At 36.9% G+C, this 16,942-nt stretch overlaps 1 protein-coding gene across 7 annotated transcripts in view; it reads left to right on the forward strand.

Moving 5' to 3' along the window:
* The window catches only part of KIF2A (kinesin family member 2A), a 58,494-nt gene that overhangs the window by 34,230 nt on the left and 7,322 nt on the right, over positions 1-16,942 (forward strand). For 4 of the 7 annotated variants that reach the window (XM_086770399.1, XM_086770402.1, XM_086770403.1 and 1 more), the window contains exons 10-17: positions 2,019-2,109; positions 2,255-2,318; positions 2,736-2,827; positions 3,070-3,212; positions 3,948-4,152; positions 9,113-9,223; positions 14,629-14,696; positions 16,417-16,530. In XM_086770399.1, coding sequence (XP_086626525.1) covers positions 2,019-2,109; positions 2,255-2,318; positions 2,736-2,827; positions 3,070-3,212; positions 3,948-4,152; positions 9,113-9,223; positions 14,629-14,696; positions 16,417-16,530 — 888 coding nt within the window. The remainder of the gene's footprint in view (positions 1-2,018; positions 2,110-2,254; positions 2,319-2,735; positions 2,828-3,069; positions 3,213-3,947; positions 4,153-9,112; positions 9,224-14,628; positions 14,697-16,416; positions 16,531-16,942) is intronic. The other 3 variants (XM_086770404.1, XM_086770405.1, XM_086770400.1) reach the window with 2 other exon arrangements.

Here is a 16,942-nt window from a genome sequence, read left to right on the forward strand (position 1 = left end):
GTTCTCCTGCCTAACAACCAGTTCTTTTCATCTCCTTCCTTCCTGTTATTTATCTTTGTGAGCATAGTGCTTAGATGTGAGGGATGTTTTTGGCATACCGTCTACTTACATTTTGTATTCCATTTGCTCTGGGCAATTTTTATTAGTTATGTAGTACATTAATGGTAATACAGGAAAATGTTGAAAGATGCTTGTGTTAATACTGAAGCAGTAAATCTGTAGTCTGTGTAGTAGTGCAGGCTTTTTCCTTCTTCCTCATGGCACAATAATGATTACTACTTGAAGGACAATCTTCTTCAATTCCTCCTGTAGTAACAGAAGTAAAAGCAAGATAGGTATCATCATCTGCTGTCACCAGAACCTCAGGGTCACAGTGGGGAAGAAAATAGTGTGGCAAGTTACTTCAGTTTTTTCCAGTATGCTAAAATTACTGTATTTCTACACTGAAAAACATTCTTCAGTTTCAGGGAGAAAAATACTATTTTAAAATTACTAGTATTATTATTTTACGTAAACTGTATTTTGAGTATTTTTGAATCCGTGAGCCACAATGCCAAGTTGCAAGTTTTCATTAATATTAAAAACCACACACTAGTTTGAATAGGTATGCCTTTTCAATTTTAAAGGAGGACTAGGGTTTACATTTCTGAAAGATCAAGATTGCAAATAGTGGTTCTAGTAAAAGTAAAGTTGGACTATTTTGGCATGGTATCATTTGGAGTTGTATAATGCTTTATGAAAACTTTTCTAGATATGTTTATGTTTGGCCTTACTTTAAAATAGATATATTTAAGTCCCTTTTTTATAAATAAGCAAAATAAATAATGTCATACTCAACGAAACAGAGATAATGGAGTGTGCTTCTTAGATGGATAGGCTTAATGAAATTTTCTATTTTATATATAAAAAGAATAAACACCAAAATATGGGAATATCCTCTTCAGGACAAAGGAAGTATATGTTTACAGGAAGCAAAAAGAAAAGACTAAGGCTGATCAGGAATAACCTAGTATATTTTTGATGAAAATTCATTATTCAGTTAAACTTAGATTTTTGCCTAACCATTGGTTGCTGTATGGCTCAGTCTTACCCATATTATTTTTGTAAGGGATCTTGTGTTTGTTCCAAAGTAGAATGAAAGGAGGTTGTAACACCTCTGTGTTTCTGTAAACAGTTGTTCTCGTTTCTGCACTTAAAGGTACTTTATGTGTAAACACCTGGAAAAAGTTTCGAGATACTTTTGCAGAGAGACTTTTACCTCTGTTGGTAACCCTCCATTAGGTTACACTTTGCTTTTGGAGTTTTTTATTAAATAATGGTGATAAACAGCTGAAGTAGGAGCAATAACTATGTTTTTTAAAATAAAAAATAGTTCTCTAAAATCGAAAAATGATATTTCAGATAACATTTTTGACACATCAAATAATCCTTCAGCGATAACTAGATTTTCCCATTCTGAAGAGCTTGGCTGTGAGTTTTCTTGAGCCTTTTCTCAGTGCATGTATGTCCTCAAAATATTAAGATGTGCAATATTATTTTGACCACCTGTCTTATAAATTTAATCTTGGAAGCTGATTTGGGGAGGAAAAAAAACCCAGAAATAAAACTATAGCAAAATTTTAGTATTTTCAAAGCCTAAGTATTTATCTCCTCCACTGTTCTGCTTCCATGTCTTCTAAGGCTGTCCTCTTTAGGGAGCTCCAAACTCCATGTAGTAAGCTGTCCTGTGTTGCATCATTTAAATAAGGAAATTGTTTTTCTTAGGGTTTAAAGGAGAATAATACTGTTGTAAAATAAATGGGAGAGACCTTGTAGCTTTTATTTGATTGATTGGGATATTTTGATGCCTTAGAATTGGTAGTCTCTTTAGTTCAGGAATTAATGTGGAGATGTCCTTTGGCATCTCAAAGTACAGGACCATTTTTGTCAATTCAGGCCTTAAAATTTATAGCATCCTTGTGGTAGTGACATCCTAAAGTAGTTCAGTTTCTTAAGTACTGTTGTTTTTTATATTTAAGGTTTACAGCTCGACCACTAGTGGAGACCATATTTGAAAGGGGTATGGCCACCTGCTTTGCATATGGGCAAACAGGCAGTGGAAAAACCCATGTAAGTATTTTTTCTGCGTGTCAGCAATACACTTCTTTTTGTGTATGATAAGCTTAGATAAGTTTTTATAAGTAACAAATATGTAAGTTACAGTTCTGATCTTTATAGTGTATTTTTTATCTTTTAAATTTTTTTTTTCATTTAGACTATGGGTGGTGACTTTTCAGGAAAGAACCAAGATTGTTCTAAAGGAATATATGCACTTGCAGGTGAGACTTTATTGGTCTGTTGGCTTTTTGCAAATTAGTTAAGATCAATAAATTTTCTACTCCCTGTCATGCAAACATAAGAGTCTACATATTTTACATTACAGTTGAGCTTTGGTGGTAACATCAAAAGCAATTCCTAGATGTGTAGTCTTTACACAGTAAAGTAAATGTATATATAGATTACCTCAAAAACGTAATAAATATAATGGATGATTAATTACATTTGTAATTCTAGGGTCTTCTGCCTCTTCCAATGTAATGTGGCAGTTTAAACTGCAATATTTCAGACTTGGTTGGGTGACTCTATCTGTTATACTTGCAAAACATGAGAGATGCTGTAAAATAGAGTGTTACGCATTAATGAATGAATGAGAATGTATAATAAGATTTCTTTTTATTCTGGAAATGTATTCACAGCTCGAGATGTGTTTTTGATGCTAAAGAAACCAAACTATAAGAAGCTAGAACTTCAAGTATATGCAACGTTTTTTGAGATCTACAGTGGTAAGGTAAGTACATACTATTTCTCCAAGGAAGCTGGAATTTTTCTTTCACAAACAAGATTTTGAGCTTGTTACTTAAAAGACTTTTTTACTTTTTGTACTGAAACCTTTATTTCAAGTAATTCTTTACACTTCCCTTCCAATAATGTTTTTCCATGGAATGCTTTGCATGTATTGATCCAGGATTTGAAACGAAAGTGTCTTTTAAAGCTCCTCTTTAAATGTTGTGTATTCCTCCTCTCCCTAAGGTTTTTGACTTGTTGAACAGGAAGACAAAATTAAGAGTGTTAGAAGATGGTAAACAGCAAGTCCAGGTGGTGGGATTACAGGAGCGGGAAGTCAAATGTGTTGAAGATGTTCTTAAGCTTATTGAAATAGGCAACAGCTGCAGGTATCTCCCATAGCTTCCACCAGTTTTTCATTGTACATTAAAGAATCAGAATAAGATTTTTCTTGGGGGTCTTTTCATAATGATGGCTTTCAATATGCAGTGGGTTTTTCTGAAGATGTTGGCTGCAAGTAAGGAGTCTGCCTGCCTTTTGAATAAAGATATTTAGAGTTCCTCTGTCTCCTAGAGAGAAATAAGAACTGATTTTTCTAGAGTATGTGAACTGTGTGCATTATGTAACCAGCTTAGTGAGTTAAATTCACATAATTTATAATCTGGAATACTGCCAGATTCTTCAGCTCTCAAAGGCCTTGATATGTAGTGACAGAGGTTAAGTTTTTTTTTTTTTTTTTTGAATCTAGCTTCATTGTTTTTAAAATTAGCCTCATGCATAGGCTGTTGCCTGATGAGATAAGAATGCCATCAGCATTTTACATATAAGTTCTCTGATAATATGAAATCTTAGAAAATCTGATTATTCTTGCTTTTAAGAGGGAGGTAAAATGTTACTAATTTTCCATTTCTGTTTGAAGATATGGAAAAATAGGTATAATTGTACTATGTACATTGAATTATTAAGCTTATATTTCTAGTGTCCACAAGAACATTAGATGTACTATCAACAGGTCTAAGAAAATACAGGACTCTGCCCCAAAAAACTTAACATTCTGAGGTTAGTGAGTTTAGCATTTATGGTCCTTCACCTTTTCATATATCCTTCTCTCCTTTTGTTTAAAGGACATCTGGCCAGACATCTGCAAATGCACACTCATCTCGAAGCCATGCAGTGTTTCAGATTATTCTCAGAAGGAAAGGGAAATTGCATGGTAAATTCTCTCTGATTGATTTGGCTGGCAATGAAAGAGGAGCAGATACTTCCAGTGCAGATAGGCAGACGCGACTGGAAGGTGCGGAAATTAACAAGAGCCTTTTAGCACTCAAGGTAACTGAAATGTTTCCATTGCCTTTAAGTAGGTGGAAGCCTTTCAAATATAATAGCAATGACTATTAAAACGAGTGTTTTTGCAGGCTTTGCTTGTCTACATTGTCTACTGATGTGACAGGTAAAATAATGTATTGATTTTTCCTCTAAATGTCTGAAGGAACACTTGGTAATTACCAAGTAGAAACATTGCAGAAGCATTGTGCTATCAACTTGCATGTAGTTAAAAAAAAACCAAAACCCACAACTCAACATAAAAGTCCCAGTGGTTGAATTTGACAACTTTTCTGATAGATGCCTAAAATGGGAGGACAGATGACTGACTTTGGTATTCAAGGTCTGAAATACTAACTGGAAATACTGTTACTGATCTCAGCATTTCCTTCTTTTTTTTTAGTTACCTTTACAAGAGATTTATTTATTGCTATTAATTAATTCACTGAAACAACACAACAGCAGCATATCCAGAAAGAATTAACAAACATTAAAATAACCCTTGAAAGGTCAATCCATTTTTTACTATTCTTCTTTATAGCAAGTTGTCTGATACAGTCACTCTACAGATTTTCATACATTAATCCAGGACATGTCAAGGGAGCTAGGAAATATTATCTAAATATCTGTATGCTTTTTTTGTTTGTTTTATGTTTGAAAGAGGTTCAGTATAAATAAGGAAAGTAATTTTTTGGTCTCAACTGGGGAAAAAATAGTTTCGAATGTCTTAGAACTTTCCTCTGTTGCTGGTTAATTTTGCTTAGGATTACTACTCTCAGCATCAGCACTGTGGTTTTGTATGAAGAATCAGAACTCAAAAATCACTGTGCTTGCTTTTTTATCCCTGGTGTAAAATTGGGAGATTTGTGTCTGAATCTAAGCAGATCTCAAAACACCACAAAATGTGTCATTACAAAATTGCATGTCATGTTGAAAAACTGTAAGCAGCAGTTTCAAAACTGTGGCCTGTTTTGATTTAGCATCAAAGTAAATAATGCAAGCAATGCTGACTTGACATTATTGCTTATTTCCAGATGTAATTAAATAAAGTTAGTTAGTTTGTTCTGGAATTCTATCTTACAATAGAGTCATAGAATAGCTAGGGTTAGAAGGGACATTTAAAGGTTGTCTAGTCCAACCTCCCTACAAGGAGCGGACGTCTTCAACTAGATCAGGTTGCTCAGAGCCCCGTCCAGCCTGGCCTTGAATGTTTCCAGGGATGGGGCGTCTACCACCTCTCTGGGCAACCTGTGCCAGTGTTCTACCACCCTCGTTGTAAAAAAAATTCTTCTTTATTTCATCTGAATCTACCTCCTTCTAGTTTAAAACCATTACCATGTCTCCTATCACAACAGGTGCTGTTAAAAAGTTTCTCCCCTGTCTTTCTTATAAGCCCCTTTTAAATACTGGAAGGTCACAATAACTTCACTTGCTTGTCCACATTGTCTACTGATGTGACACACACCTCCCTGGAGCCTTCTCTTCTCCAGGCTGAACAACCCCAACTCTCAGCCTGTCCTCACAGGAGAGGTGCTCCAGCCCTCTGATCATCTTTCTGGCCCTCCTCTGGACCCGCTCCAACCGGTCCATTACCTTCTTATGTTGGGGGCTCGACGCCGTACTCCAGTATTTTTAGTTTACCTGTTAATTTTGTACTAGCTAGTGCCTTCAGTGCAATATCCACACAACGTGCTTAGTTCATTTTCATACAACTTGTCTTTTTAATTATAGTGAAAGGTTCTGCTGCTGCTGTACTAGGAGTTGATATCTAAATTATGTGGGGAAGGGGAAATAAAAATAAGCGGAGGTCTTGCAGAGGTTTAAACAGCAGTACAAGAAGGTATGTTTCTTAATGATACCATAGTTTTCCATTTTACATCTACCTCAAAAAACATTACACAACTTTTTCCGTTTGTATTCAAGACCCTTGATTTACTGTCAAATTTGAATTAAACTAGTATGTTCTGAGGAGTGGTCTTTGGTGGTAATTCAAGATCTGCTGTTTGTATCTGGATATGGGTCCTGTATTAACCTGTTTGGATTTTTGGTACAGGAAGTTATTTCTGTAATGTCTCTATGTGGAAGTAGTGTTGTCATTTTGTTACCTGGTTTTCTGAGCTGTGATGAAAAGCAAAAGTAGCTTAAAACTCCTTTAATTTAGAAGCTGGCAGTGCCATCCTATAATCCTTTTACTAATAAGGGAATAATCCAATTCTAATTTTTCAGGAGTGAGCAAACTAAAAATAAGTATAGTAAATTAAAAATATTTTAATTAAACTTTGGTTGCCATCTCAGTAATTCACCATACACATTTGTTACTGGTTTTAGTTTGTGATGTCACTTGTTGAAAATCTGTTGCCCCTCTTCCTGTCTAATCTACTTTTCTCCTTATGTAAGTATTGTAGTAATGTACAAATTAAAAAAATTCAAGGAATGCACTGCCTTGCTCACCTATAAATATTGAGTCCTTCTTAGTGTTTGCATGTGAAATTCACATTCAACAAGCTTCAGTCTTTCTGTTTATCTGAGCCGTGTCCATTCTATAAAATTCAGCTGGTGGGATTTTTAAATAATCACTTTAGTTAAAGCCAATTTGCCCTTGTGTTCGTTCAGTTCTGTATCATGGCACTTTTATTCTGAGCCCATTTTTAGTTCTGTTTTATGCTGTTTCACAGTTGCAATGCTTTCTTGAGTTATCATCCCATATTTTCTAGCCTGGTTTCTGGAAGAAGCTATTTCTAGGAAATTTCAAAAGGCTACAAGGATATGGCTGCAGCTGGAGGATTAGCTGAACTACTGTAGAACCGTACATGTAACACAAAAGCCATTCCATCTGTTAGTGTTGCTGAAAGCAAAACTCTAATTTGAAAAACTTTTGATGTATCGTTTTTTGAAGACGTGCTGTGTGTAGATGTGTTAAAACTGTACCAAGGAAGGTGTGAATCTGAAGAGATGCCTGTACACAAAGTATTAAGGCAAAGCTTTGGCTTTCTGAAGCTGGAAATTTCTGAACTGAAATTCTAATTTCTAGAAAGTTTCTGAACTGGAATTAATTATCAAAATATGATGATGACAACAACAAAGCAGAAATTTAACTTTAAATTTTCTTTGCCTAAAAAGTAATTTATTAGCTGATGTGTGAGCTCTGAGTGGGAAAGAGTGATGTTTAGATTAGTGTGATCTTGGTTTGCGCTCTTGTACTTAGTTGCTGCTGTACCTTCTATGGTAATTTTATAATATTTACATCTATACAATATTTCTCACTGGAACTTTCCAACCAATTGCAGATATTAGGTTATCCTTGTAACCTTGTGAGTGAAAGAGGAGACGTTATCCCTGTTTTTTCACATGAAGAATATTTTAAAATAGGGAATGACTTACATTTTCAAGTGTATTCCAGTATTGAGTATATCAGTAGTGAGCTATACATGCTAGATTTGTGATCTGGGGAAGATTTCACACCTTTAAAGGTCATCTAGTCCAACCCCCCTGCAAGAACCAGGGACATCTCCAACCAGATCAGGTTGCTCAGAGCCCATCCAACCTGGCCTTGAATGTTTCCAGGGATGGGGCATCCACCACCTCTCTGGGCAACCTGTTCCAGTGCTTCACCACCCTCATCGTAAAAAATTTCTTCCTTATGTCTAGTCTGAATCTACCCTCTTTTAGTTTAAGACCATTACCTCTTGTCATATTGCAACAGGCCCTGCTAAAAATTTATTTTATAAGTGTGTTTAACTTATAGGACTGAAAGGTCATGATAAGATCTTGTTTTACCACAGAGCAGGATCAGTGCAAAAGGTTCAATTGCTAGAATACTCCACAAACTTAAGCTTCACCTGATTTATTCAAATAGAGAAGGTAATAAAGGATTAGTAGTGATTATCAACAGATTAATAGCAATAGCATTTAAAGGTAATGCATCTAATCATTAGTACATGAAAATAAGTATAGTGATGAAGAAAGATACATCACCTATTGCCCTATTAACACATTACCGTCATCCAGATGTGCAGTCGCTGGGGAGCCCCAGTTGCAGCGAGGATTTGGAGAGCCTGTCCCAGCAATTGGGAGGTCCTACACAGTGGGTCCACTCGTAGGTGAGGTCTCCAAAGTCGCTGCAAGAGGATCCAGCCTTTTATAGTCCAGCTAAATAAACAACTTTCTTGCATTATTCTAAAATGCAGAACCACCTGGTTTCAGTTACCCCATTGCCCCCCCTCTAGAGCTTGGCCAGAGCTCAAAAGAGGAGACAAGGGTGTTGCTGTGATGTAATGCTTCTCTCTTGCATATCTTCGGTTTTTTCATACAGAAGGCCAAAGAGTTGTTATCCATTCTTATGATGTACTTTCTCACACTCTGTGTATACTGAAGAAGTTATAATTAAAACAACACAATCCTGCTGAACATAGCAACGCAATACGGCTCATCCATGGGTCAGCTCTGGCTCAGGCCTCTTAATCAGGACTGGTCACTTCAGATCTCCCCAGAGTCTTCTCTTCTCCAGACTGAACAACCCCAACTCCCTCAGCCTGTCCTCACAGGAGAGGTGCTCCAGCCCTCTGGTCATCTTTGTGGCCCTCCTTTGGACTCGCTCCAATGGGTCCATGTCTTTCCTGAACTGAGGGCTCTAGAACTGGATGCGGTACTGCACGTGGGGTCTCACCAGAGCAGAGTAGAGGAGCAGAATCACCTCCCTCGACCTGCTGGCCACACTTCTTTTCACGGAGCTCAGGATGTGGTTGGCTTTCTGATGTAAACGTTTTGGATCCCACCTCTCTACTGAAATTAAAGTGAAGTAAAAGCCTAACACTTCTTGAATCCAAGCTTTAATGGTAAATTTTAATGTTACTTTAGCAGACAGCAATGTAACTAAGGCACATATTTTCTGATTTTGAATTGCATTTGTATTATATTTATTCAACCCATGTTCAAGAAAAATATATAAACCTGTTTGTTCTTTCAGGAGTGCATTAGAGCCTTAGGCCGAAATAAACCTCATACACCTTTCAGAGCAAGTAAACTTACTCAGGTGCTAAGAGACTCGTTCATAGGAGAAAACTCCCGTACCTGTATGGTAAGTTAATTTGGTTAACTGCTCTAACATTTACAAAGAGAAAATACACTGGTAATGTAGGCTTTTATGTTTAAAATTGGTCATTTGCTACTGGCATTGTGTTGGACTTAGGTCAACTAATGTGGAGTGCGACTTTTGGCAGAGTCATTTGAGATAACTTTCTCCCTTCTCACTATTTATTGGCCTTTTTTATTGCTTATTCTCATTTTCTAGCTAGGCATCTAGCTAGAAACAGTTTTAGCTTGAGGGTTTTTCTTTGTTTATTTTAAATAATGTCTTAATTATATGAGAGTATTGTTTGTTGACTCAGAATTTTGGAAAAGGTGGTATAGACTGGAAGTACGGTGGTGTGTTACTGTCTTTAAATGACAAAGACAAATTTAAAGTTGGTATCAAAGGAATCAGAATATGCTCTAGGCTGTTGAGAGGAGAAGTAGTTGGGATAGATGGGATGAATAGTTGTGTATCAAATAAATCTGTATCTGCAACAGTCTGAAAAATGGAATTCTTCTGTCAAATGATGGAAAGAACAAGTAAAAGCACTCTTGTCCAGTTGTTTTATTTGTGCATCCTTAACACTTCTGCTTATGGGAGTGCAAACTCTCTGCAGTGGACACCGATTGCTAGGCTTGTTTGTGTTGGTTGCTTTTGACAAACTCCTTGGAATTAATTAGTCTAGAGGCCAGAGAAGTCTGCAGACCACAACATGAAAACCATTGTGTTAGGGCAGCCTAGTCTTCCCTTTAGCTGTTAAGTGTGGTTCTAATTTGAAAATGAGGGTAACAAGGCATTTTTTAATGAATCTTCTTTTCTCCTTCAGTTTTCTTATGAAAAGACAGGATTGTTTTATTTCAGCTGAGGCATAACTTCATAAATCCTGTGCAGGGTAAGAAAGCTGAATTGTGCATCTCTAGCTAGTGTATCCATACTGCTGAAGAAGGTTTGGAAAGTTAGCCTGTTGGAAACTACTCTCTGTACATAGAATAATGAACATTTGTGAATATTTTATGAAGTTCTCTCCATGACAGTTACCTCCTTAAAGTGCAAACAAAATGTCTTTATTTTGATTAAGCTTTTTTACTTAATTATTACTCTTCTCACAGAGCTGTAATAACCTTTTTTACCTTTTAAATCTGTGAGAATACCATTGGGAATAATCAATGACCTGTAGGTGTTCAATTTCTGTTAAAGCTTGCATTCCTTTGTTTTATACCCAATATAGTTCTAAATACAGGAAAAAAATCTCCTCTGAAATGCTTGAATTATTTTTAATTTTTGTATTTGCATAACTACGGTCACTTTACAATTAAGAATAAGAAAAGCCTTTTGTGATGAGATACTGCTTTCAAACCAATTCCTCTGTTACTTTTTTGTGGTGTTTCTCAGTACGAGGACCACTTGTGGGATTCTGATTTTAGTGTTTGTTTACATGTAATTTTTATGAAGAATTTAATCAGAAAAGTTTTTTCTTAAGGTACTGATGCAGGAAAAACACTTGGGTGGTTGTGGCTTACTCGTGAGTTAGAGTTGAAAGGAAGTAGAGGAAGAAGAGAAACCTACAGTACATCTTTATGTTTGTTTGAATTGAGCTCTTGCATTTGCAGCACTTGTCCTGTGATAACTAGATGGATGCAGAATAAAGCTGCCTCTCTGGAGATCTGACACATTTCCCAACAACATATATTGAATAAAGAGAGGTGTAAAAGATACCTTAGCCTGGAATTACTTCCAGTCCTCTCTAGTTCCCCGGAAGGAGGAGAGGAGATTTGCACTCCAGTGGCCAAGTGGTGGGAATAGTGGGTAAAGATCAGCAGCTTCACCTCTTTTCTGGGTCTTCCTTTGCCTCTTTTATCAAGACGATTTACTCAGCAGTCCAATGTGGTATTTACATTTGGCTCCTTGGCAAGGTGTACCTGCCCTGTAAGCATGTTCATATGTAGGTTTTATATCATCCACTGGCAAAATTCTTTTTGCATTCTGATGAAATTTACAGGGGAAGAAAAGGGCAAGTCATTATGGTTTATGATAGCTAAAGTTGAATAATATTTTATTAAATTAAGAGTACTTACCCTGCAGGTGCACTGACTGCCGCTTTGCAGTGGAGCTATGTAATTAACTGTGGTGCTTCAGACTTCTAAAAATGATTGCAAAAATAGTTTAATAATGAGTAGTTTCCTTTTATGTTTCTGCAGCTGACTGTAGATCTTTGCTGTGTTCTCTAGAAGTGCTACCTTGTGTGAAGTAAATTAAAACACAGAAGTACTTTTTAGTTACAAGTGTTGTAGTTGCTACATGGTAACATGTAGATCATGACAGTGTTTCCTCCAAAATATTTTAGCCTGTTAGAAGCAAAATAAATTAATGAGTTTGCACCTTAGAAATATTATTCAATTGGAAAATATTTTTTATTGAATATGTAAGACCTCTTAAGATGCTGGTTTTGCTTGTTGGTGAAGAGGCATTTATTGTAAAGGGATTCCTCAACAAGACAAAGATTTGATCCAGTGTTCTAGTATGCTATTAGAGAGGAAGACATTTTGCAAATGTGTGGTGCTTTTCAATGTGGAATGCACACAAAACGATGTAGTAAAAACTTGTGATTGTAACTTTCTATGAGATTTTTGAAATGTCCTGGTATAAAATACTTGCTAGGCCTTTTCCGTTTGCTTTCTGGCATACTAATCTGTAAGTGGGATATTTGAGTGTCCCGCTTTTGACTGGGATGAAGCGAATTTTCCTCTCAGTAGCTGCAGTGTTTTGGATTTAGTATGGGACTTGGTATGTGAAGAATGTTGATAAACACACTGATGATATGAGCTGTTGCTAATGAGACCAAGGACACTGTCTGGCTTTCCAGGTCTCACTGACGTGCAGGTGCAGGCAGCTGGGAGGGATACAGCCAGAACAGTTGACCCAAACTGGCCAAAGAGAGTATTCCAGGCCATAAATGTCATGCTTGGTATATAAGTGGGGCTCCCCCGGGGTGTGGCAGATCTCTCTCTCTCTCTCTCTTGCTCCTTTGCTCCCTACTCAGTTTCATTTCCATGATTGCTGCTCAGGACAGACTGTAATAGTCATTGGGACATCAGGTAGTGAGAAATTGTGCATTGTTCATTTTGTATATTTTAGTATTCCTACAGTTTGTTATTATTATTACTTTCCTGGGCTATCATTGTAAATTCTCTTCCTCTCAACCCATGAGTTTTCCTTTCTTCCCAGTTCTCTCCCCTGTACCGCTGGGGAGGGGGAGAGGGAGCAAGAAACTGTGTGATGACTAGGGCTAAACCGGAACATTGAGTCAAATTATTTGATAATTTCTATACTTCATTTTTATTTGAATTTTCCATTTATCATTTATGTACTTCCTATTGCGATTTTAAAAGTTATGTTATATGGATGGAGTGTTCTCTTCTGTATATACGGTTAAGCTATGATTTGAAAACTTTTTTCAAATTTCAAAAAAATATTTCTAAAATAACTTCATACTGTGGGCAGTTATGACTAGGATCTGCTTCATTTGAAAGAAATCCAGAAACATACAATCAGCATAAATATGTTGTTTTGAATTTTATTAGTCATTGCAGTTTTACTGAAGTTCTTGTCCTTAAATAGTCTTAAATAGTTAAAAAAAAAACATCTAAAATTGGTTTTGAGGAGTTACGTAGTAGGATAATGTATAATTTGAAATTTGCAGGGTAGCTACACAGGATAGTCTCATTTTTTTAACCAGTGCTGCGTCCTTGATGTGCTACAGTCATAGCTGAAGTGCCAGACCACTCAGCCCTCCGAGATGGGAGTAGGAACCTGCAGACTTCAGTGTCCCAAAGGGGCCATTGATCCTACTGTGATGGCTTATGAGCAATGTAGACACACTTGAAATAGGAAGAATGATAATTACGGGTTTTAAAGATATTCCTGTCTGTAAATAGAGCAGCTTTTTTCATCCTCATTTGGAATTACGAACAAGGGAGCGAGCAACATGTTGGAGTCCTCCTGTCCTGCCTGGACTGGGCTTGTTAGGGCATGAGGACATGTGATGTAGTAGACATTTGTGTTCAACAGACTGAGTCTTGTGGACAGGTTCTTGTGCCCTGAATGGGGTGTCCAGATGGCTGATGGTGCCTACGTGTCACTTCCCTATAGCAGCTGTACCTTACATTCTTCGAAACGTTGGAGCAGTCGTTGTGTGTGGTGTGCTCTGAACATTGAACTGATGGAAGAGATGCATGCATCTTTCACGTTAAATGAGTTTGGAAGGATTTTAAGAACTTGTAGGTTGTTGTTAATTAGCACCCAGAACACCTTATAAAGAGATATGCAATCATATGATCTTTTTAAATCTACACTTGTTGTTTTCATTAGTAACTGATGAGTACCAGTATTAGAGGTTTAAACTTACGTCTGTATGGTAGCAGGCTCTTTAGACTTTCTAACCCCCTCCCACCACATATTTTTCCTTTCTCCCCAGTAGGAGAAATTCCTCTCAGGATGACTGCCTGTGCTTTTGTCAGTAATATCGGCAGCAGGATGAGAGAGAAGACAAGGATTATCTAATCATCAGTTTCATTCTCCTAATACTGTGCTGCCACAAAAAATGTTAGTGTGTAGGATCGTAGAGGTGTTTGTCCTGGGTAGTGCCTTCATGGCTCTCCTGAAAGGAGCACAGATGAAAAAAACTGGACTACTGAGAGAAGCTAGGACAAATAATGATGCCACTGTTGCCTGATCACAGTTATTATTTTTTGCTGAGTGCTGGAAAGAAGGTGAGATCTTCAGGGTATTTTATTTAGCTGGAAAAGATCTATAGATTCCAGATACATCTGATAATAAGTTAGCTATCAAGTGTTATTTACAGATAACTTCTAATTGAGGAAAAAAAATATATCTTTACTTAGGAAAACATTTAAACACATGCTTATCTTTGATACTATTAACTACAGTTTTGGACTGTGGCCAAAATAGATCTCTCAAATCAGTATACAATCTGCTTGAACAGAGAACAGCCTACAAAGATATATTAAAAAAATAATTGGTAATTGTTTGCAGGATATATTAGACTTACTTTCTACTGAGTTGCATATTTGTGTTTTTAAGGAGTCTTTATTTTTTCAGTTAAATTTTTGCTTTTACATATTGTTACCAAGACAGTGAGATGGGGCAAATTGACTGAAATTTCTATGAATTCTTAATGTTCCAGGTACACTTAAAAAAATTAAATTGAAGCCTTGACTTGACATCTGTCTCCTTGAGATGTCATTATTTAAGAATAGCTGTACATAGCAGATAGTTGTTGTAGAAGATCTCAAATGAAACTGGAAACAACATAAAAAATAGTGTTAATTTGAATTCACCTACCCTTTCATCCGTACAAAGCGATTTATTAACGTGTGGCTTGTTTTCTCCAGATCGCTACAATTTCTCCAGGGATGGCATCATGTGAAAACACTCTGAATACGTTGAGATATGCAAATAGGTATGGAAAATGTTATTGCGTATAGCTGTACCTGCTGTTGATCACTGACGTTTGGAATACTGTTGTTGCATGATATATAATTATTTTATCTACTTGAACAATTTTATTGTACTTGCATTTCTTAATAAGATTAAAACCAAATTATTGATCCAGGTTCACCTTTAATTTAAATTGATACTTTTTACAATAGAATCAATAGAAACTGCACGTAAGCCACTATCTGTAGATGGATAATGTGGGTTGCAAGGAATGTGGGAGATGCCTGTATTAGTTTTGCCCCTGCTCTGGAGGCACCATCTCTTGCATTAGATGCAGTCCGTATTCATGATGATTTCCTGGGGTTTTAGCTGAAATACCCTTCTGTAGTGTGGAGTTTTTCTCATTGCATTGGCATGCAGTTGCCAATCTGTTTCACACATACATATGAAATTTTATACTTCCCAAGTTCCGTCAAATATCTGAGATCCCTAGTAAAGACTCAGTTGATCCAGCAGTGACTTTATAATCAATGTAGAGAAATTTGCACCTCCAGAGGCTGATGCAGCACCTCTGAGAGCTCTACTGCTTTCTGAAAGTGTTTGTCTCTCTTCAGTGAGCATGAAGGGTGCCTTCCCCTGCTGCAGTTTTCCTTTGTGTAATGTCTGTGGAGATGAAGTGATCAGGTCCTTCGTGTCCCTGCGGTCAGACTTGCGACCCAGAGACACTCCCCATGCTTTGCTACAAAGAACAAAGGAGGCAAACACTCCTCTGGGCCATCGGAACCGCTCCTTTGGCCAGAAGAGGCTACCATCTAGTGGCCTGCTTGCCCCAGTGAAAGACAGGGCAGAACCATGTCTGCTTCTGCTTGGCTAGGCACCCTGGCCAGTCACTTATTGGGCACAAAGGGCTTCTAGGAAAGTGTACTGCCCACTCCTCTCCGTATCCGAATGTCTCTGTGTCTGAGTCAAGAAAGCTAGTAGCAAATCTGCCTGGCTTGGACCAGTCTGTGTGACTTCCTTCCCGGTAAGAAGGAGGCATCTACTCCCCTGCTTACAGTAACATAATGAAAGACCTTGCACATTCATCAAGACTCGTTGGATCTTTTACCCCTGATAAAATAAACATTGCTGAAGTGACTCCAGAAAAAGACACTGTAAAACTAATTAAACAGCTATTTCTAGTATACTAAATAGTTGTGCTGTTTCTTCCCGTTGGTGTTAATTTTGTATGTTGTTATGGAGCAAATGCCTGTCACTGTAAAGTTCCTTCATGTGTTTTGTGTAGTATTTTAGTTTTCTCTAGCAATGTATATGATTTTCATAGTACAATTAGTTTTTAGGTGCTGGACACCTTATACTGCATGTGTGCAGTATAAGACAGGGAACAGAATAGAATGTAAAAGTTTTATAGCTGTAGTGGTTTCATACTTTAAAAGGAGCCATTTAGTGAAATATTGAATGTAGAGCAAATCTTTAACTGCAGTAACTGAAATCTGGAATTACTCTTCTGAAAACACTGCTACTGTAGTCCCCTGCAAATTAGCAGCACTGGTTTTGTTCAATTTTACTAGTAATGTGTAACTCTGTTTGCAGAAGGCTTAAATATGTTGGTATACTTGTGTTCTAATAGAAAAATAATTTTATAGTTAGACTATTGAAGTATGCTGAACAAAGAGTTGTCATTTTAACTGTGTTTATGAGAACATTTTCTTTTCATTTGCTGCTGTATTTTGCTGCTGCAGAGTAAAGGAATTTGGAATTAGTCCTTCGGACATTCCCTTCTCACAGGGTAGTGGCAGTCGCTCTGATCTCTCTCCTTCCTATGAGTATGACGACTTTTCTCCTTCAATCACCAGGTCTACTTCATTCTATACATGGAATCTTTATTTTTAAGTTTTCTTTTTGGCTATGTAATTTTACAGACCAACTTTTCATTAGTCCCCTTGCCTTGAGTCGCACATTGTTTTTATTTTGTTTGGCAGGTGATGGTTCTGCATGATCTGCAATCATCTTCCTAGTATTTTGTTCACCCTCCTTAAACATCCACACTCTATATCCAGGCTTGCTAGTTTCCTTCATACTTTTTTTTTTTAAGAATGGTGATGTCCTCTTTGTACATTTAGTGGACCAAATCTGATGAGTCTGTCTTTAGCGTAATTTGAATATCTCTAATGAAAAAAGAAAACTATTTTCATATATACCTATCTTTAAAACTTTTCATCACTCTGAAGATGAATGAAAACCAGTTTACATTGTAGTAAATAAGTG

Source organism: Chlamydotis macqueenii, chromosome Z (assembly GCF_036417535.1).
Source record: "Chlamydotis macqueenii isolate bChlMac1 chromosome Z, bChlMac1.mat, whole genome shotgun sequence".
NCBI lineage: Eukaryota > Metazoa > Chordata > Aves > Otidiformes > Otididae > Chlamydotis > Chlamydotis macqueenii.